This window comes from Temnothorax nylanderi, unplaced genomic scaffold, assembly GCF_030848795.1.
Source record: "Temnothorax nylanderi isolate EJ_2023f unplaced genomic scaffold, tnyl_v1.0 TNYL_tig0191_pilon, whole genome shotgun sequence".
In the NCBI taxonomy this organism is placed as follows: Eukaryota; Metazoa; Arthropoda; class Insecta; order Hymenoptera; family Formicidae; genus Temnothorax; species Temnothorax nylanderi.
In genome coordinates this window covers 31,653-54,198 of record NW_027249253.1, presented here as the reverse complement: position 1 = coordinate 54,198, position 22,546 = coordinate 31,653, and the positions used below count along the sequence as shown (strand labels likewise).

Sequence of the window (22,546 nt, the reverse complement as noted above, 5' to 3'; positions counted from 1 at the left end):
GTAAAAAAACATTTAAAAATGCATGTGTACATCCTTAAATATAAAGAATTAACTGATAGATATAAAAATAGATATAAAATAAATTTAGTTAGCCTTGTATTACTAAGAAAAATTTAAAACTATAAAAAAACTATTTTGGAGATACTACATACATATGTCTAATTAATAGAATTTTATTTTATTTTTCTGCGACTGTATTGCAATTCCACGCAAATTTTAAGTAAACAAGTAAATCTCGGAAAACATTAAATACCGATTTTTCTCAAAATTTTTACAGTTGTTTCTCATATCAAAGTATGAAAAAGTCTGTCATTACTTTTAGCTCAAATTGAGTTTCTTTATTGTTTTTAAATTTTTTAAATTGTACATAAATACGAGACTTGACACGTATTTAAAACAGTATTTTTTAAGAATAAAAATGTATCCAAATTTTTGTAACCTGGCACATATATAGAACACTAAAAATAATAGTTTAACTGTTTCTTTCCTTTCTCTACTTCCATACAAGTGGTTTTGTAAATATATATGATGTGCAGGTTTTAGAGTCTCAATTCTAAATCAGAGATTTATTTTGCAGAATTCAATACTTGTGTAAAATTAAAAAAAAAATTTTTAATGAAAAAATGAATTTGAGCTAAAAGTAATGACAGATTTTTTCATACTTTGGAAAAGTATGAAGTTTCATACATAATTGTTGGAAAATTTTTATTTCCTAGTTTTTTTTTTTTAACAGTACGACGTTTAGCTGCATTTGTGCAATGCATGCGCGTCAGTCACTCCTCGATATTTTTGTTTATCATTATTTATTCATTGTTAAAGTACAATTTGAAGAAGGATAAATGTATATTTTAACAATTAAATTATTTATAAGGTTTAATATGTTGAAAAAAAAGAGAGTAAATTAGGGTTAGTGAACAATTTTATGCTGATTTACATATTGTTATTTAAATATATGTCAATAATGTAATGTCAAACGTTTTGCTGAACTCATTATAGGTCAAAAACGTTTGGCACTACATTATTCATATACATATATTTAGATGACAAATTGCATTTAGCAATAACAACTTGTTTGGTTCACTAGTCCAAACATCTTATAATTTGTTATGTTAGAAATAATATCTTCTGTTCTGCATGGATTAAGTCTTATAATCCACGGGGAAAGTATTTATTTCTCTAATTATATATATGTATATATTACCTATAAAGAACAAGACCCAAATGATTCATGCTCTCTTGAAGAAAACCCGGTATATATTGCGATATGGTCCACTTTTGCAAGCCCTTTACAACGCCTCCATTGAGATTCCAAATGTAGAGTGACATTTTCAATAACCATTTTTGCATATTTTAATTGCAATGTTGCCGGATGCCTGCATTGCAGATTGATTCTTCTGGCAGGAATACGGGGAAAATTGAATACCACAATCGTGACGAGATAAGGGAAAATTAGAGGAGTTTCATTAAAGTCCGTCCACGTTAGGTATAGTAACGTCGCCTACTTGACATTCGTGCAGGCATATTCGACAAAACTATGTGTTTACTAAGATGATTTATAACATGAACATATTATTAGAACATATTATGAACCATATATTATAAGTGTGGTTTATAAGAGTTAATTGAAAATAATATCTTAACATGTACCAATACTATATATTATCATTAATTGCTGTTATTATATTTTTATCACACATTATGCAATAATACTAATAATAATATGTTAGGTAATCACAATAGAACGTGGTCACATTATTATTAGCTCTATATAACGAGTAATAATTAAAATAATTTATATAATTTTTTTATATTATTTTAATTCTTTTAACATTATTCTTTAGTATCAATATTTTAATATAACTTTACATATATTTGTGCAAACACTCGTCACGAGTTTACATATTTCGTAAATATAGTAGGCATTTTGCTATCTGGGATAGTAGAGTAATTTTTTCTTATTAATGTATCAACACCTTGATATTATTGCAAGGTACATTTAAATAAGAAATGTTTACGTGCATTAAAATATATGTATAATATGCATTTAAGTATTATCACATTAAATTTTACAAAATGTGCTTTTAAAATTTTTGCTATATATGCATAATGACTATTATATACATATAATAAAGAATAATACTAAATATAAATTAATGTATCTATAAAAAATAATTTTTCTAATGTTTTGTAAAACAGCATGTTCTTTAGACACTTCTTTATCTTGTTATATTAAAATTTACTTACATTCTGCTTTCTTTTTTATTTATGTAGGAAGTTCTAAACAAATTTTCTTCGTCATTATTCGTCATAATCATTTTAAATATCATTTTCAGAATGTAATGCCCTTTTGATAACTCATTAGCGAAATGGATGGTCAGAATTTGACTTCTCTTGTTGTATGCAGAATTCGTCGGTCTATAAGAACGTGAGGAGTTCATCTTCTTCAGAACGAAAGAATTTGTTTTTATTTGTTGTCCTTGTGCGTGGAAAAGTATAATCTTCGTTGGGCAATCGATTTTGATGCGAATATAGGATGTTATACCATTGTAGAAAGTAGAAACCCTTCTCGATTGTATTAAGACTTAACTTATTTACATTATATAGTGTTCTGGTTTTACGTAACTTGGCAATTGGGTTGTAGTATCCCAGTCACAATTCTGACTAGCGACTAAGGCGCAAAATATTGAGCTGCTATATAGAACTAACGATATCTTGACAAATTTTATTTTAAGTATCTGTAAAAACATTATTTTCTTAATCAAAAAAAGAACAAAGTACTATACAATACATTATAGTGCAGAGGTCCTTTTATACCATTTTATGATTAACTGAATGATCGACATCAGATGCAATTAACTTTCAGCCCGGTTTTCGTGTCGACGAAAACTAATGTAGCCTCCTTTCCGCTTGTGTTGACGAGCCGAAAGACGCGCATAACTAATTGTAAGATGAGCGACGTTCCGATGCCGACCTTATATTTACTCAAGTATTTACTATACAAAAGAGGAACAACACACACGATACGAGAAGAACAATATACACGATGCAAGAAAATACAGATACAGTTTTATAACAATTTAAAAAACATTTAGAAAATTTTTTATAACTTTCATCATTATACAACGTTATGTAACACAATATTCTTATTAATAACACATTGCAATGCCGCGTATAAGCCACTGATGCTGTACTTTCCGTTCAGGTCGTTTCATGTCCTGGCTATAAAAAGTGACACAATCATAAAATATTTTCTAATATCATATGTGAATATGTAATTATGATATACGGTACAATATTGATATTGTAGTTATCAACGTTGATCCACGCAGCGTTGCAATTATTTTTTTCAATTTGACATATCGAATCATCATTACAAACTTAAATTTCTTACCGTGTAAAGACTATCGATTAATTATAAAATAATTATTGATTAAATAATTATTAATAAATGTTTATATAAAATGTCAACTTTATTAAATAATTTTACTAATAAAGAAATAATCAATCGCTCTGCAGTAATAGCAGACAAGTTCGATGTTGTAGCATGGGTATAACTTAATTGTTTATTTCGATTTTCAATATTTATTTTACTCTCTTTTGTACTGTTTGTTTAAATAAATTGTTTTTACATTAATTTAATATTCCTCTTTCTTGAGCTGACTTGGCCATCTAACGCGCATAATTTTACTAATGTTAATTTTATTAAATAAATATATTTAATCAAAATATTTCTGTTTTGTTCCGCATTGCATTTCGTGTAGCTTAATTTAAAAAAAGGAAACTGTTGATCTCGATAATTTTGAAGAGTATAATATTGACGAAACATAAATATATTCGTCATGGTCGTTCTTTAAAATCATGTTTTTTTAAATATATTTAAATTCTGTTCAAATCGAGACACATATAAATTTATGTTGGGATTAACAGCAATTCTTCCATAGCAATTAACTATGGTTAGTTAATTTAGTATGGGGTTTTTGAGACATTTTTCCATCAGGGGATGAAATCTAAAAAATGCAAGGAGAGGCGTAGATGAAAAAGTGGTTCAAAAATAGATATAAAATAACCGATGAAACGCGGTGACTTCCGTGACGTGACGCGTTGGTAGCGCCCCGGTGGCCTGGCGGCTCCAGGTTGGCGGCACTGCGCCAGTCCCGAGTACTCCGGAGTGCATTCGAGTGTCCGTACTCCGTACTCTCCCTGTCCGTCGTGCCGCGAGCGCGCAGTGGTGAGACACTGTGCGCGTCAGTGCGTGCGTGCGTGCGCGTTCCGCCCGTGGTATCAGCAAAAATATGCAAAAATATGAGAAGCTCGAGAAAATAGGAGAAGGTGAGCTCTTCGTGGCTGGAGTCGTCGGGCGACGCGATTCGTCGTCGTCGTCGTCGTCGTTGTCGACGTCGCCCGCGTCGTCCGGCGACGCGTCGCGGCTCCTCCCCCTCCCCCTCCTCGATGGTCCCCCTCGCTCTTTCTGTCAACACAACAATAAGTCCTGTGTGCTGTTACTCGTACGTTGTACGCTACTAATTCTCCTCGACTCGGATTTTCTTATTTTCCAGGCACTTATGGCACCGTGTTCAAAGCCAAGAATCGCGAGACACACGAAATCGTCGCTCTGAAGCGGGTGCGACTGGACGATGACGATGAAGTAGGTAGTGCTTGTGATCTGTCTTTCTCTCTCTTTCCCCGTCTTCTTTTTTTTCTTCTTCCCTCTCGCCTTCCCCCTCTCCCCTAGGCCGCAATCCCCACCTGCTGTTTTGCCGCGACACCGGCGTTCCGATTAATCTAATTAATCGATCGCTCGCGCGCTTTATTTATAAGTTATAACGCGACGCTCGCCTCGTGTCGCGTCGAAAATAATCCCCACGACGAAGGCCGGCGCGGTGGTCTCCTTGATATCAAAACGTCTTATCGCTCGTGTGCTCTTTTACGTTACCCAAGGGTGTACCGTCGTCAGCACTACGGGAGATCTGTCTTCTGAAGGAACTCAAGCATAAGAATATAGTTCGTCTCTATGACGTGCTGCACAGCGACAAGAAGCTCACCTTGGTGTTCGAGCACTGCGATCAGGATCTCAAGAAATACTTCGACAGTCTTAATGGGGAGATTGACCTGGATGTCGTCAAGTCATTCCTGTAAGTCCGCTTTGCTTCCCGAGATATCCGAATTTATCCCGCCGCGGGCGAGACTGACGCAAAAAAATTCACGCTCTTTCAGATATCAGTTGTTGAGAGGATTAGCGTTCTGCCATAGCAGAAATGTTCTGCACAGAGACCTCAAACCGCAGAACTTACTCATCAACAAGGTAAAGACGCAGCTATCAAGATTTTTACGTTTATGTTTAATGTATATTTCATAGAGCGTTTTCTACTGGGTGCAAACTAGTGCACACTGAGTAATTTCATTGTTCCAATGTGAAAATCAGTTCTACTGTATTTAATTTGACAAATTTTTGTCAGTAGAAAATTAAGCACTGAAAATATGTGAACTGATTTTCACATTGGAACAATAAAATTGCACTTGCAGTGTGCACCAGTTTTTCCAGTAGAAAACGCTATTCAAGATATTCTTTTATATTTATATATTTACACAAATATTTCCGTTAACACAGAGAAAATTGTTTGTCTTACAACTGTATGTATCTTACGTTTGTGTATTGAATTAAATAGAGAATTATTTGCAGAACGGGGAGCTGAAGCTCGCTGATTTTGGACTAGCAAGGGCATTTGGTATTCCTGTAAAATGTTACTCGGCGGAGGTTGTTACGTTGTGGTACCGTCCCCCAGATGTTCTTTTCGGAGCGAAATTATATACAACGTCCATTGACATGTGGAGCGCGGGATGCATATTCGCCGGTAATTGTCCCGTGATTTTTTTTTCTAAAGGATTTAAGTCAATCGTTGACAAGACTTTTTGTAATTAGTATAACGCACAAATATTCAAAAATTTATTTAATTAAATTTAAGCTTTCGTTTTTCAAAACAAGCCCTTAATTTTTTACAGTTTATTGTTGGGAGATATAAAATAAAATATCGATATCTCTTGTCCCGATATGTTACAGAATTAGCGAACGCCGGCAGACCGCTCTTTCCTGGTTCAGATGTAGATGATCAATTGAAAAGAATTTTCAAAATGCTGGGCACACCGACTGAGGAGACGTGGCCAGATTTAACGACGCTTCCTGACTATAAACCATTCCCACAGTATCATCCCACGCAAGGACTGGCACAGGTTACACCCAAGCTCCCTTCAAGAGGCAAAGACTTACTCCAGGTAAATAGTCGTTTATTTTAAATCATTGAAACATAAATGCAGTTACTTAGCATTTCTGACGTATATAAAATATATTATCAACAATATGCGCAATCAAACTTTATGAAATTAATAAATCTATAATAATGTAACGACTTAACTTAAAAGAATACGAAATGAAAAAAATATGGGACTAGAGTGCAGATGATTTAAAATAGCATCAAAGTTTAAATAGAATAAATGATAAAGAAAAAATAATTTAAATCGTGTATACACACACGCGCGCGCGTGCGCATGTGCATGTATATGTGTATGTGTATAATATGTATACAAGAGAAATAAAATTTCAATGTTGCGATTCAAGCCGTGATTTAAAAATATCGTGCACATAAAAATGTGAAAGGTAGAAAATCGTTTCTCTAAATCTCTCATTTTTTGAAAATAGAATATCGAAAAATTACATAATAAAAAAAAATCTTCTAAGACTATACACATTAACAAGCTCTTTTATCTCAAATTCCGTTATCGATTATATAATGTTCTGATTTCATAGAGATTATTAGTGTGTAATCCGGCTCTACGGCTGTCGGCGGAGGAGGCGATGGCACATCCGTACTTCAACGACTTGAACCCTGCCATAAAGAACGACCGATGTCAATAGCGAGTCATCCCTTTTAGCATAAACCGACCGAGAGCATATTACGGCGCGTTCGATGCGCAGTGACCAAAAAGTGGAAAGGAAAACGCTCTGGCAATGATCGTTTGTTAATATATATATATTACGCGCTCGGACGAGGCAATCGCCTCCCGCGACGAGAAGAAGACACCGACAAGTGTTGTCATTTTGAAAAGTGATAATAATGACAAGGAAGAATCGATAAATTGTTAATTTCACTCTCTGGCGGCAACTTCTTCGTATCGAAAGTAAAAAAAAATTCTACGGTTGATGGAAAGAAAAGACGCATTTCGTACGCTGTCGAAGTCGCGACTGATGAGTATGAGGATTTTACGCGAGTTTGAATAGGATATTAAGCGCGATTTATTTATTATTAAATTATTATATCAATAAATCGATATCTTAAATAAGCTTTAATTATTATTATCTTATCCCCCCTTTTTCCCCCTATTATATTCACTTCTCTACATCGCGTCGAAGTGAAATCTGTGCGCTTCCTGGAGCCTCTCGATTTTGTCCTCTCTTCTCTCCTTCCAATACAAACCGAGAATCAGAGATGTGATCAAAGCGCAGGTGCCAGATAAAGCGGCCGCGCTCAATAAGATTAACTTGCTAGGCGTGACGAATAGTTGGGCCTTCCATCTCGATGGTTCGGCAATCGGATTCGGTATCACGACCATCTGGGAATTCGGAATAATCTGCGGCCATTCCCGCGACTTGCCGCCAACCTGAAAAAGAAAATATATAATTTTAAATTATTCTTTAACGTCATTCGAAATTTCATTGAAGTCAAGTTACACCAATAATCAGAAGCAATTAATGTTGTATTAGTAATTAACCGTTATGTATGTGTATCATCTTAAATTATAATTCTACTTATAAAAGAAAAATGGAGCCTTTTTAATCTCACATCAATCTTAATTCATATTGGTGTAATTAACGGCAGTTTTAAAAGACAAGCGCTTCTACAGTTTTTCACACGTACCCCTATCGTGAGAGCATCCACAAAATTGGGCGTTCTTCCCAGACCGAAGGTGGTGTACGGTAAGTTAAGAGAGAAATGTGCGCTCTGGGGTAACTGCGCAGCGATCGCGTTGCGAGGACTGCCATCCTGTGTGGTGGTTCTGTACGCGATCGACGGTCCCGGCAGATTTGTGCCGTAGGTTCTTTTCTTCTTGCCGAGCGAACCCGGTGAGATGGGATACATGCTGTTGGTGCGTCCAGTGAGCACCATCACCTTGACAAAATTAGCATCGTAGTCCAAACTGTTCTTGAACGCCGCGGTGCGATAGGCGTTGTTCGTCTTATCGAATTCAACCAGGATCACGTCCAGGATGCCATCCTGATAGAAGTCGTAAAATACTGCCATCGCGGTCTCGTTGTAGAACGGATTCAACGCCTGCCACTTAACGTCGAAGGTGCGATTGAAGCCGGCGCAGTTATCGCACGCCACGTTCTGCAATAAAAACGATTGCGCTTGTTTCGCAGACTGCAGAGTCGCTAGTAAATCCGGATAGCCATCCATGTTGAAGTCGCCGCCGCGCAGAGTGATAGTCTCCGTGTAACGATGACCATTGGGCTTCACGAAGCCCCACAAGACATTGTTGGGGTCACGGAAGTTTACACGCAGATTGTGCCAGCCGTTCAAGTACATCATTATCGTACAATTGGTACAATCCTGATCGAAGCACAGTGGCAGAAGGAGAGCCATCTTACCGGTCAGTTCGACGTCCAGATAGAGAGTCTGCCCGAATTCCCCTTTAAAATTTCTATCGACTGATATATTATATGGAAGGTCGATCTCATCGGAAAACTCGAATCCCTGTTCTGTGCCCAACCATATCTCGAAGGACTTTTTCGTGGTTACCACAAGATCCGACAGAAAGTCGCTGTTCAAATCCAGGAAAGCGTTCGAGTGCGGATTTCTCACGGGCTCCAGCGGCATCGAATTATCCTTGAGCATCTCTACGGCCCGTGGAGTTGTTCTATTCTCATTAAATATCCAGAACATCCTTCTGCCGTGCTTGTCCACCCCAAAGAGGTCAATTATCATGTCTTGATTGTAGTCCACCGCTAATGGCTGATCGTGCATCTCTATGAGAGGATTCCACTCATCGCTGCAGTTCAGATGGCCGTTCCCGCCCCACAGTATGTGCGCATAAGTGAGCTTTTGCTCGCGGTTGAACGTCGTCACCAGGATATCCATGAAGACGTCGCCATCGAAGTCACCAGGTACCACACTGGTCACGTGGTCCTTGAACGGGCAACTCAGATCCGGCTTAGGCCGCAGCAGAGGTTCTTGCTCAGCCGCCAAGAATATCTCCACCGTCTGGCCACCGTTGCGCAGCATGAACACATCTGTTAACTCGTCGGAATTGAAATCGCCGAACGCCGCCGGCATGCCATCCAATACGTTCCCAAACACGGCGGGTGTTATGTCGCTGCATCTCGCCGCCGAGACGAGCGCGACAAGGTGAACAAACGTTCGAATCCGCAGCATCATTCACATCCCAACGAATGATCTGCAATAATTATGTATCTTAAGAATACATAGTAACAGAACGGAATGTTATTTTGATGCAGCATTAAGGCATTTCATCTAACAATGCAATGGTGCAATTTTAAATGCATAAGTAATTCAACAAATAGATGATTGGATTCAAATAATTGGACAAAAAAAGAGATAGATAAACTGGTCATATAGCGAAATTGCTGATATCAAGATCCATAAGTGGAACAGTTATCCAAAATATTTGTACATATTTTTGAAACATATGATTGGTGCCTTTGTATCGAGGTTTCTAGCACAGCTTTCTATATTGTAACAGTATTATTAGTTTCATCTTCAAAAAAAAAAAAAAATTTTTTAATGATATTAAATTAATGATGGCAGCGATGTCAGAAGTGTCGTTAACTTGATTATGACAAATCAGTGCTGTGGAAAATTACTATTATTGGAGAGCATAGCGCTCTCATTGTCAGTCTTCTCGAAATCAGGTTTTACGAGATCAGTAAAATATAATACATTTACTTTATAATAACCGTTTCGGGCATATAATCAACGTGATTTTCTAAATATAATATTTTGCCTGCAGTTTTGTAATTTCGATGAGTAATAACACCAAGTAAATGACATCACTCTCATTTATCTGTGCACCTAACCTAGAAAAAAAAAGGGGAACTGCGAATGAGCACGAGTGACGGAATAAGACGGTAGCCTTCTACGATATTCGTTCACAAATTACGATAACCGAAGAATATGACGAACTTGACAAATAAATATACCTGAGGAACGTACTACGCTACTGTGCAACGTATTAGCTCACTGCGTATCACTGTGTCCGACAGGTCCGACATATTTGACATGATTTGACAGCCACAAATACATATCCGCAGCGCATAAGGAGACATTGGGAGATGGGAGTCCTGTACACTACCGCCAGTACATCCATTTTCGAAATTGGTACTACGTAGCCACGTTCATTTTCCGACACTGCCGATAAAATATCATTCTAGTGGGCGTCCACGCTACATTTGTAGGTGTGAAACTTGTATATAATAGGTGCTTTCCATTTACATAAAAACTCAGATAATTCTCACTTGTGACGTCGTTCTATCCTTTTTGGGAATTAATGAATAATAAAGACAGAATGACATCACAAGTAAGAATTATCTGAGTTTTGATGTAAATGGAAAGCAGCTATTAGTTGCTTTCCATTTACATCAAAACTCAGATAATTCTCACTTGTGACGTCATAACTCAGTTGAATGCACGTTCTTTTTGCATGCTGGCAAGTGAGATTCAACTGAGTTTTTATCCACAATTGAGACCACTTTAATGAATCTAATAGACTCACATTTAAAAGTGAGGCTATGAATCTTTTTATTATGCGATAGCTTTTGTCACCAAAATAAGCAGGTAAATACAAAATGACATATCTTACCTGAGTATTTAAAATACTCACATAACTGAGTGACTTAGATCACTTTTGAGTGCAAATGGAAAGCAACTAATATCAGTGAATTATTGCTCGCGTAGTGTGCACATGATACCGGGTCGAAGATGCATCTTCGAATATTTCGTCGTTATTAACGGAACGTGATAGACACGGGATGGATTGATTTCGGGACGACTAGCGTCACAACTCTTTTAGGCTACGGTCAACGTGACGCTACAAATGCTTTGGAGCGTTCTTCTCTTTCTTTCTTCATTGAAAGAAAAGAGAAGAGGAATGCTTCGAAGCATTTGTAGCGTCACGTTGACCGTAGCCTTAATTATAGTAAGCAAAATTTGCATCAATAACCCTGTATTTATTCTTTTGTAATAACATTAACCATGATCGCGTAGATTCGGCATTAGCACATTGATGATTTATAAATTAAGGGTCGACAGGAGTAACACTACCGACCTCTGTCGGGTTGCTTAGCTGCGAGTCCGTATTTTATTTATTATAAATTTTTTAAGAGCCAAAATGGAAAATCCGGCTATGTACCGGGTTGCGGCTGATCTTACTGATTAAAACGAGCATAAGTTTAATGAGATTCGTTAATTAATTTGGCTAAAATTTGGGAACCTGAAAAGCTGCTTAGAAACGGTTTTTCCCAAATTTTAGCCAAATTAATTAACGAATCTCATTAAACTTATGCTTGTTTTAATCAGTAAGATCAGCCGCAACCCGGTACATAGCCGGATTTTCCATTTTGGCTCTTAAAAAATTTATAATAAATAAAATACGGACTCGCAGCTAAGCAACCCGACAGAGGTCGGTAGTGTTACTCCTGTCGACCCTTAAAACACATATTTCGCAAGATTTATTCGGCTGAAAATGTATTGCGCGAATATTCAATAAAATGATTACATTTATCAATATTGAAGTATTGCGGATATCAACCTACAATTTAAACAGGCATATTTAATTTGCACCATATAAGGCCGGTTCTACAATCAGTCGTATGTCGTAGTCGGATGTCGGAACGCAGCCGATGCGCGATGGTCCAATGAGAGAATTTCTTTTTCGAAAACGAATTTTCCTCATTGGACCATCTCGGTTCCGACATAAGACTGATTGTCGAACCGGCTTAATGCGAAAGAGCAATCGCTACATAGGGTATAAGAGTATAGCATTTATTGCTAGAATAAGAAAAATGCATGAACGCGAATATAAGAACACGGAACGCGTAGCGATGCCGAACGTGATGCTCTTATCGAACGTGAAGTTGACCGCGCGGGAAACGATTCGAAGTGCCTTCGCTATATTGCCTATCGCGTAGAATCGGTTCAGCGCTCGGCCGGGTAGTGATAATTTGTAAAAATACACGTATTTCGCGATTCGTGTTCGTGCGCGGGCAAGTGATGATCGTATTTTCTAATGTTGCTAATATCGCGGATATATCTATTAAAATTAGTACTTGATTTTCGAAGTCGGAAAATTCATGATCGCGAAGTTGAGAGCGCGACGCGTAGCGACGCCGCGCCGCGACGCCGTGACGCTCTTGGCGCGAGCGGCGAGATGAGTTGTCCGCGCGGGAAACAAAGCACCTTCTCCGCCATATTGATGACGCCATTTTCCTTCTTTTTTCAGAACGCGACGGCGGACGGACACGATACGGATCGCCCTGGGACGAGTGGCGTCGCGACTCATTTAATTGGTAAGAGGTAACTTTTATTATAATCTTGCATGCATCATTATTTACTGCGGTATCTATCGCGTAGTATATCAATTCAGCGCTCGGGTAGGTATAAGTAATAATTTGTAAAAATACGTATTTCGCGATACTTGTTCGGTTGAAGGCGCGTCGCGCGGGCAAGTGACGATCATATTTTCCAATGTCGCGAATATCGCGGATATCTGTTAAAATTATTAGTACGCCTATTCACTAGAATACAAAATAACGTGTTCTCCTTCTATTTCCAGAATGCGACGGACACGGAACGGATCGGTCCTGGGACGAGTGGCGTCGTACCGTCGCGACTCATTTAATTGGTAAGTACACAACATGTATTAACTTTACATTTAACATTTATTGTAATATCTGTTGAAAATCGTATAGATTCGACGCTCGGATATCGATAATCCATATTTAAACGCGTATACAATGCAATATACAACATTATTAAAATATGTATTTCTCGTTTTTATATAAGAAAAATAATGCTTATATTTATACACATACGTATATATACATATTCGAAAAGTATTTATAAATATAAAGGAAACACATATGCCTAACTTATTTAATACCCTTTTCTCTATAAGTATTTGTTGATATTAATTATGTCATAAATAATTTATTAAATATAATCTAAAATATTTTATTTATTAGACAATGTACTAATGCAATGTACTGTATATAGTTTAATAAATTGTCTAATAAATAAAATATTTTAGACTATATTTTAAAATTTTTTAAATATTTAATAAATTTTTTATGACATGATTAATATTGACAAACATATATCAAATATTACTTGTTAATATATCAAATATTTCTAAATAATTAAAATTTATAATAGCTTAAATTATATCAGGATTAGATTTTTTCTTTTAGATATCAAATTTTATACAAGTTGATATCTAAAAAAATCTTTTTATTAAGATGTTATTCTTTTATTAAAAATTTATTAAAATTACAAATAAAATGGTACTTGCGTGCAAAAGTTATTTTTTTATTTATATTTTAGATATGTATTCCTTTTAATCTCTTTAATCTTTCCTTCATATATTCATCCGAATCTAAATATTTTATAAATTGGTGCAAGCAAGCAATATATAGGTATATGTATATTTGTAAATACTTTTTAAATATGTGTGTATAAATAGAAGCATTATCTTTCTTACGAAAACAAAAAATATATATTTGATTAATGCTGTATATTGCATCTAATTTTTTTATATACTATATATATGTATACATATACATAACAATATTATATATATATGACTGAACTCATTTTTACTTTTATAAAACGCTAATTTATACGTAATATTTTACAGCCTGTCTAATATTTGTACTTAATTTAAATAAAAATATTTAATTTTAAATAAATGCGTATTATATTAAGTAAATAAGCTATTGGCAGCAATCTAAATAAATATTTTCTTTGATCTAAATATTTTTTTCTCAGTGTGTGATAACATTTTCATTTTATCACACAATATACCTGTGCTTTTACGTGCCGATTATGTATTTTCTTATTACATTGTTCATGATATTATAAGTTATTTACAACAACATATTTATTTAAAAAAAAAATATATATACATATATATATTAATTTAAAATTAAATACCTTTATTGACAGAAAAATTAATATAAATAATGATAATTATATTTTAAAAATTCCTTTGTTTTGCAACGAATAATTTATATTATTACACATCACATTATTTTGTTTTATTTGTTATAAAGTCAGTTTGATTACATGGATAGACTATAAAATATTATGTATAAATTGGCGTTTTATAGAAGTAAAAGTTGGTTCAGTCATATAATAAATCAGATGCAATATTGTATATCAGATAAATATACAGCATTATTAAAATATGTATTTCTTGTTTTTATAAGAAAGATAATGCTTTTATTTATACATACATTCGACAAGTATTTATAAATGTAAAGGAAACACATGCCTATATAACTCATTTAATATCCTTTTCTCTATAAGAAAATAGTCTTTATTTTTATTTTACATATATAAATATGTTGTACTAATTCTTTTCGTAAAAAATAAATCTGTAGAAAAGTTTTATATTTTTAAAATGTCAATATTTTATTTTTAATGCAACTTTCTTTCTTATTCTTTTTTCATTTATTTCAACAACTTTAATGATTAGATAGATTAGATACGCTTTATTGTTTACCTCTCGGTTTAACAAGGCGTTTTTAAGGAACGTTCCCAAACCTTTACATATCTTCTATTCCTTGAACAAAAAAAACCTGGCCATTGTGCGACCTCACAGTTTAGCACCCACCTTCCCTTTCCCTTATTAACCCTCCTGTCCTTCACTTTCCTCTCCTCCGTACCTGCATCTCTCCTAGCCTTCAAATCCTCCTCCATCTGTTTCCCTCCTCATCCCATCTTACCTCCTTCCCATCTATCCATAGTCTCCTATTCGTCAGGACCGCTGACCTTCCTTTCAGTCTTTCCTCTCTTGCCTTTACTACCAGCTTGTGCCTATAGGCTCTCTCCTCCATCGTGAGATCCTCGTCGACTCCTACACACCTCCCATCTTCTCCATATCTCCTCATTCCTTCCAATTATATCTTCCTTGTCGTCTTCCTCTTCCAGCTCCATAAACAGTACCTCCCTCTTGTCCGCACCTGTCACCTCCACAATTCTTCTTACCGGAATTATCCTTCCCATCACTCTTTCCATGATTGTTTCTACCAACTCCTTTCTTTCCTTCGGTCCTTCTCCTGTTACTCTCCTCCATATGAGGCTCTTTTTCCTCCTCTCGGCTTTCTCCCTTTTCTCTTTTTCGTCTTTTCGCTCCGCCTCTCTTTCTTTCCTTTCTCTTCTTCTTCTTACTTCCTCTTCTCTGTCTTCCGCCATTCGCCATAATCTGTTCCTCTCTGCAGCGTGTTCCTTCTCCTTATCTCTATCCTCCCTCCCTCTTTTGTCTTTCCTAGCCTCTCTTTTTCCTCTGCTACCTCTGTCCTCCTCCCCACTCATCTCTCTTCTCTCCGCCTCACTCTCAGTCCACTTTTCCTCATCTTTTCCCCGTCTCCCCGTCTGACCTCCGTTCTTTTCACCTCCTCGCTGGAGTTTCTCCTCCCTTCATCTCTCCCTTCCTCCTCACTTACCTCTTCCTCCCACAAATCTCTTCCCCATCCTTTTTCACTCCACCCTCCTTCACTGCTTTCTCCTCCCTCTTCTTCTGACGTCTCTTTCATCGTCGTTCCTCTTCTGCTCTTCTTCACCTTCTCTATCTCTCTCTCCTTCTGTCTCCGTCTGCTGCTCTCATCCGCTCCCTTTCTTTCCACCTCTCTTCGCTCCTCGCTCTCCTTGATCTGAATCACTTCAGTCTGCTTCTTCTCCCCCCTTTCTAACTGAGTTCTTAACTCCTTCAATTCCTTCCTGACTTCCTTTCCTTCTCGTCTTATTTCCTCCATAATTCCTTGCTATCTCTCTTAGTTCCTTCGCGATTTTCTTAGCCCACTCAGCCTCCTCCATCCTCTGTCCCTCCCTCGGCATCCTCTCTTTTTTGTCGCTATATTAAATAGAGCCTTATATTAGTATGTTTCAATAACTTTAATGTAACCAAGAATTAATTATTTCCATAATCCTTTTTTGATATCTATGTAATTATTTATCTTTATTAATTGTAAGATATAACTCTAAATATAAGTATTTTTTTTATTGTGTCTGTGAGATCTATTGTCTAGGAAAGAAAAACTTTACTCTTTGACATACTTTTAAGTTAAAAGATTCAATATACTATTTTTATTAATTATTTTGAGCTTCGTTTTAATTTGAACCTTATATTTGTATGTTACAGAACCATCATAGCTGATAATACGTAGCTGATGTTTCCATACTCTGCCGTCAATCGGTGAGTGACAAAAAATATTATTTATCATCAAAATAAAACGACTAATTTGATGCAAGTAAGCAATAATGCTAACCACAAAGTTACTACAAGTTACTACAGCACCCAATATTTTTGCTAAACCTCCTTAGCCTCTTCGCGGGTTCTTCCATTTGAACTCTGTTTTTACTCGCATCACACAACAGAGGAGATATATGCCAGATTAATCTGTAACATAGGAAAATATTTAAATAAAAATAATAATAAACAGAATAATAAATTTATTTCGCCAGTATATAGAATAACAATTAAAGTAATTTAAATCGACCGTGACTGGCAATATATGTATAACGTCTTTTCCGATGTGAACATAGAAAAACTGTGAGCCAACTTGGTTTGTCGGATTCACACAGCACTTTTTCCGAACAATCATCGAGACATTATTAATTTCAACCATGGGTTTTGGTCAGTAGATGTAATTTCTAAATTAAATAGTTTAAATTTTTATTGCGAAAAAATATCACCCCAGCCAGAGTTCGAACCTGGAACCTCCCGTATACCGTGCGGGTGTCGTGCCAATTCGACCACCGGGGCTGTGGTAACATTTCATCGCAATAACAATTATAAGATGGAGCACCGATTCTTCAGGTCGACGGTGTATAATAAACAGAATAATAAATTTATTTCGCCAGTATATAGAATAACAATTAAAGTAATTTAAATTGACCGTGACTGGCAATATATAACGTCTTTTCCGATGTGAACATAGATTTAAACTATTTAATTTAGAAATTACATCTACTGACCAAAACCCATGGTTGAAATTAATAATGTCTCGATGATCGTTCTGAAAAAGTGCTGTGTGAATCCGACAAACCAAGTTGGCTCACAGTTTTTCTATGTTCACATCGGAAAAGACGTTATATATTGCCAGTCACGGTCGATTTAAATTACTTTAATTGTTAAAAATAATAATGTCTAAAATAAATATAGATTTCTTGTTTATATAAGAAAGATAATGCTTCTATTTTATATACACTGTGACGTTGCAGTTTCGCTGCATCGTTGCAGCGCCCCGCCGCCGTCACAAGGCGCGGGTTTCGCGACCTTTTCACGCCCGAGGACGGTTCAACGAATCGATGCGAGATCTCCAGGGGCATATTAGTCATTGCGTTACGATATACTGATCCCTTTTATTTTGTATTATTGCGTGGCGCCTCACCGAGCTGAGACTGGAGTTCCTGAGAGGATACAGAGGAAGCGGACGCGGAGTCGACGAGAAGGATAACGGCGAGAGCTCGGACGACGGAAAGCGGATCGAAGCGACCCGCGGGCCGCCGAAAGCGACGGAGCGCAGGAAAACGCGCGCGGCGCGTGAAACAGCGGCGGGCGGACCCATAATGGCAGGGCCCCGGGACGCCGGGGCAAAAATCAGCCCATCTGTCCTCCTCACACTGCTGACCGGATTCCGGGATGGATGGCCACCATTCCCGAACCGGTGCGGGAAGGAACACGGAGGCAGACACGTCCCGTCCGCCGCCGGGAAGAATCCCGGAAAAGTTGCCGCGCGAGCGAAGGGCCGTTTAGCGCCCTGCGGAAAGCCGTAATTCACGGCCCTACGCACGAATCCGCCGCGAGCCTGCGAGCTCACCCCTCATTGGTCCGCGCTCCAACGTCGCGGGGCCGCGTACGCCCGGGGTGGGGTGCGCTATCGATTCCGCCATCGAGCGAAATTTCGGGAGCATTCGTAAATCGTCCTCGGTAATCGACGCACGTCGAGAGTCAAGTCGCGGTATTGTCTCGCATTCCGGAGCTGAGTACGACGTCCGGCTGCTATCTTTCGACCCTTGGGACGACGGCGAGGACCCTCGGGAGAGAATTTGCCTACGGTGAGGTTGCCTCGGTAACGTTTTATGTAAAGCCACGACACCGCTCCCCGGGTCGCGCTCTCGCTCGGGAAAATTCGCGATAATTAGCGTATTCGCCGACAAGGCGTATTTAGCGATCGATAGCGAGAGCGAGGGGCACCGGAATGGTCTCGTGGCCGTGGGATCGCGATCGAAATCTACGAACCTCTGGAGATCGCGGTAGGCGCGTCGATGACGACGTTCGATATCGCGAATACGCCATTTCTCGCGCCCTTCACGTCCACGACCGCGTGTCTCGTTAGGCGTAGTATTTCGCCCGGTCGAACCTTAGATTCTGTACGCGTAATTAATGGCGTCAGAGGGATATTCGCGTTGGTGTAATCGCGTTACTCACGATTCGCGTTCGGACATTTAGACTATCCTCGCGATATCGGCTACGTTGAGAGATTATTCGCGGAAGGTTGTGGTTCGCCTTAAGATACCATCCGCGTCGACCTAAGGTTGCGTCTCGTTATTACTCGCGGTAATTCCGTAATCTTTCTCGCGTTAATTCGAGTATTTCGCGTTATGCCGAGTGTCTCGGCGCATCATTTTTCGCGTTGGACGATCGCTGACGATCGCGTGTGTTGCGTTCGATCAGAATCACTGGCGTAATCTCAGTTCTTGCGTTAGGATAAATCGGTCATTTCGCGTTAGTTATAATATTGCTCGCGGTACTTCCGTATATTTTCTCGCGTTAGTTTAGTATTTCGCGTTTCGTCGAGCGCCCCGGCGCCTTTATTCTTCGCGTGAGGATATCCCTGGCGATATCACATGTTGCGTTCGTTCCTTCTTGCGTTGGGACGTTACTCGCGTCGCGTTCGTTGCGTTAGTTTAAGATTATTCTTTGCGTTAGTTTAAGATTATTACTTGCGGTAGATTAAGATTATGATTTGCGTTAGGTTAAGATTATTTGGCGACAGAATCCCGGCACGGGTTTGGAAACTTGCGTTCACGCGCTCCAAGCGTGGCGCATTATAATTTCGCGGTATTGCGCGCTATTATTTCGCGTTTATTTCCGTTATGTCGTAGTCAGTCGTAATTTGTACCGATATTCTATGTTATTTGCCCGCGAGCTTTTCTACTATTGTTAGCTGTGAAATTATATGATCTCGATGATTTGGTAAGTTTAGTTTTCCTCACACGTTCTCTTGCTGCGCCTTCCGCGCGTATACTGAGTTAACGTAATTTTCCGTTTATTTCTGGCGTCCGCGTTATCATATTTTGTATTCGAAATTTGACGCCCGCGTTATCTACCACCTGCTATTTGCTTTTGTTTTGAAAGCCCCATTGGCATTTACTGTTCATCCGGGGATCATTACAGAATAAATGTTATTCTTTATCTGTTAACCGCTTGAGTTCGTGATCTTGATTATTTTGCGTCACCCCGCCGAATACCGCGCTGCCCTTCATCAACCCCGCCCTGCTATTAGGTCGAGCTAGCAATTCCCTCGCACACCGACTCATTTCGTTTTGCGTCTCGTTTTTGGTTTCTCGCGATTTCGCGGACGCGAATTTACGCGTCTGGCGCCCAACATTAGAATCTTTTCGTGGAGTGTCGGAGGTGCGAGAGAATCACCGGGGAGGCCTACCATCCTGCTCTCCTTTCCCCTTTTGATCCGGCGCACGTCCCGGACCGCTCCGGGAGTGAAAAAGTCGTGACAACACATATTAAAAAAATATTTATAGACATACATATTGCTTGCTTGTATCAATTTCTGAAATATTTGATCGAATATTTGGGGAACAGATTAAAAGAAAGACATGTTTAAAATAAAAATAGAAGAATAACTTTTGCATCCAAGTATCATTTTATTCATAATTTCAACAAATTTTTAATACAAGAATAACATCTTAATAAAAATGCTTCTTTATTTAGATATCTACTTGCATAAAATTTGATAAGAAAAAAATCTAACCCTGATATAATTTAAACTGTTATAAATTTTAATTATTTAGAAATATTTTATATACAGGGATAATACCTATTTTATACAAGAAAATATTGTCCCATTTTAATCAATCACCCCTAAAAACTGTTTTATTTGTAAATCTATAAAGAAATGCTTTAGACGAAAGTTGTTTGGTTTGAAGGGGGAAACATGATTCTTACATAAGTTATGTCGTAGGTGTCATCGTTTTCAAGAAATTTTAAAGGCGACTAATTTCTTAAATAGAATTTGATTTTTTCCTTAAGATAAAAGTTATAGAACTCGTCGAGACGTTTTCAAAACACTATAATGAAGCTCTTTTTCGTTAAAGATTTCCTGAGATATTTTTAATTTTGTCATGATATTTTTTAATATAAAATATGAAATTTCTCGTAATTAAAAGTATTCACTTTTCGATTACCTTACCTGGATACTTTTGTACATAAAATAATGAAAGAAAGCGAACAATAAAATTAATTTTTACATTTGTAATTTTACACAATTAAATGCTTTTACAAAATGCAATCAATCTTTTTAAAATAATTTTGTCTGTCTTTTTTTACAACAATCGATTCCTTTCATTATTCTACGTATAAAAGTATCAAGGTAAAGTCATCGAAAAGTGAATTAATACTTTACGAGATATTTCATATTTTATATTAAAAATATAACAAAATTTAAAATATCTCAGGAAATTCTTAACGAAAGAGAGCTTTATTATTATGGTGTTTTAAAAACGTCTCGACAAGATCTACAACTTTTATCTCAAGAAAAAAATCAAGTCCTATTTAAGAAATTAGTCTTCTTTAAAATTTCTTGAAGATAACATATATGACACGACTCACATTGAAATCATACGATCCCCTTCAAACCAAACAACTTTCGTCTGAAGCATTTCTTTCTAAAATCACAAATAAAAGAGTTTTTTTGGGAGTGATCGATTAAAATAGGACACCCTGTATACTTGTTAATATTAATTATGTCATATATAATTTATTAAATATTTAAAAAAATCTCAAAATATAATCTAAAAAATATTTTATTTTTTAGACAACGTATTAAACATTCAATACATTATTACATTATACAGTGATCTGAAAACGATATACTACTGCGCAAATAAATAATTATTTCCATCAGTAACAATTAATAAAATAGATTATGAAATGCTCATCTCGCGATCTGTTACATCTGGATGCTTCAACGGCTTCGACTCTTCTCTTCTTTCCGCATTGCTATTTCTTTATGGCACTCACATCTGTTTCCTAAAATAAATAAACTTTGATTACAATTAAACGTGATTACGAGTAATCACTAGAATATAATAATCGCGCGACTTTGTCATACCTTGCACGATCGACTCTCGAAATTAATCACACGCGACGCGTACTTCATCCGCTTTCTATAACCCTTTCAACTGTAGCATTATTCTCGCATATTTCTATTCTCGCGTACTTGTATCTCTATCTATCTCAAATTAGAGTACCGACCTAAACTTACGCGTAATCTTATCTTTTACAGGCGATTCCGCTTTTACCGAACAACAGGGCAACTAAACACAATCGCCGCCGATTGTATGAACGGTTCGTTGCGTCGCATTTTCGGGAGTGCCGCTCGAAATCGTTGCATTTTCGAATATAACAATTAAAATCGTCGCATTTTCGGGAGTGCCGCTTGAAGTCGTTGGAGCATCAACAAGTCTGCCCAGATAATTTGACCTAACTGTGTGTGGAGGGGCTGCAACCCGACGTGCCGGTGGCGAGGGGAGATGATCCTCATTGTAGAAAGCTCGCTTTCTACTTTTCGAGGATCTCTCTTCTCTCTGTCGAACACTTCATACTGACCACGCGGGGATAAGTCCTTAATCGGGCAAATCGAGTCAGCTGTCCGGCTCTGAACGCGTCGAGATAACGTAGTTATCGCGAACAATTTTTCGACAGAGAAAATCGGGCGTTACTTCACGTTTTCGGGAGTAATGTATTAATTATCGTGTGTTATCCGCGTTTACGCGTGGTACCGGTGGAGTTGTGTCGGACATCGAGGGAGCTTCCGGACAACCCGAGAGGACAACCTGAGAGGAGGAGGAGGCCTGGGAGAGGCATCGGGCGCCAGCGGAACAACTTTGCGGTAAATATTATTTTTTTCTTTTGTATAAAAATAATTTTTTTTGTTTATTCTCGAGTCGTTTTATTTTCTCGTGATTTAGAAATAATAATTAGAAGGAAAGAAGTAATTTAATATATTATAGAAATT

At 37.4% G+C, this 22,546-nt stretch overlaps 2 protein-coding genes and 2 long non-coding RNA genes across 5 annotated transcripts in view; 2 read left to right on the top strand and 2 right to left on the bottom strand.

Moving 5' to 3' along the window:
- Positions 1-4,168: 4,168 nt before the first annotated feature.
- Cdk5 (cyclin-dependent kinase 5) lies at positions 4,169-7,335 on the top strand. The gene is made up of 7 exons (XM_071716707.1): positions 4,169-4,329; positions 4,557-4,645; positions 4,939-5,132; positions 5,215-5,302; positions 5,681-5,852; positions 6,059-6,270; positions 6,803-7,335. The coding sequence occupies exons 1-7, from the start codon at positions 4,293-4,295 to the stop codon at positions 6,908-6,910; spliced, it is 900 nt and encodes a 299-aa protein (XP_071572808.1). The 5' UTR covers positions 4,169-4,292; the 3' UTR covers positions 6,911-7,335.
- Positions 6,266-10,365, bottom strand: LOC139778642 (T-cell immunomodulatory protein). 2 transcript variants are annotated; one of them, XM_071716705.1, is made up of 3 exons: positions 10,211-10,365; positions 7,911-9,447; positions 6,266-7,653 (listed from the first exon to the last, which is right to left on the bottom strand). In XM_071716705.1, the coding sequence occupies exons 2-3, from the start codon at positions 9,426-9,428 to the stop codon at positions 7,390-7,392; spliced, it is 1,782 nt and encodes a 593-aa protein (XP_071572806.1). In that variant the 5' UTR covers positions 9,429-9,447; positions 10,211-10,365; the 3' UTR covers positions 6,266-7,389. The 2 variants fall into 2 exon arrangements, with proteins under 2 accessions (XP_071572806.1, XP_071572807.1); XM_071716706.1 differs by having other exon boundaries at positions 10,224-10,319.
- Positions 10,366-12,504: 2,139 nt separating this feature from the next.
- Positions 12,505-22,546, top strand: part of LOC139778645 (uncharacterized) — a 29,867-nt gene continuing 19,825 nt past the window's right edge. The window contains exons 1-4 of the long non-coding RNA XR_011719629.1: positions 12,505-12,574; positions 12,841-12,909; positions 16,426-16,479; positions 21,815-22,420. This is a non-coding gene — a long non-coding RNA (uncharacterized lncRNA). The remainder of the gene's footprint in view (positions 12,575-12,840; positions 12,910-16,425; positions 16,480-21,814; positions 22,421-22,546) is intronic.
- Positions 14,677-22,546, bottom strand: part of LOC139778646 (uncharacterized) — a 29,352-nt gene continuing 21,482 nt past the window's right edge. Inside the window, exons 2-3 of the long non-coding RNA XR_011719630.1 lie at positions 16,553-16,683; positions 14,677-16,137 (exon numbers count right to left, since the gene is read on the bottom strand). This is a non-coding gene — a long non-coding RNA (uncharacterized lncRNA). The remainder of the gene's footprint in view (positions 16,138-16,552; positions 16,684-22,546) is intronic.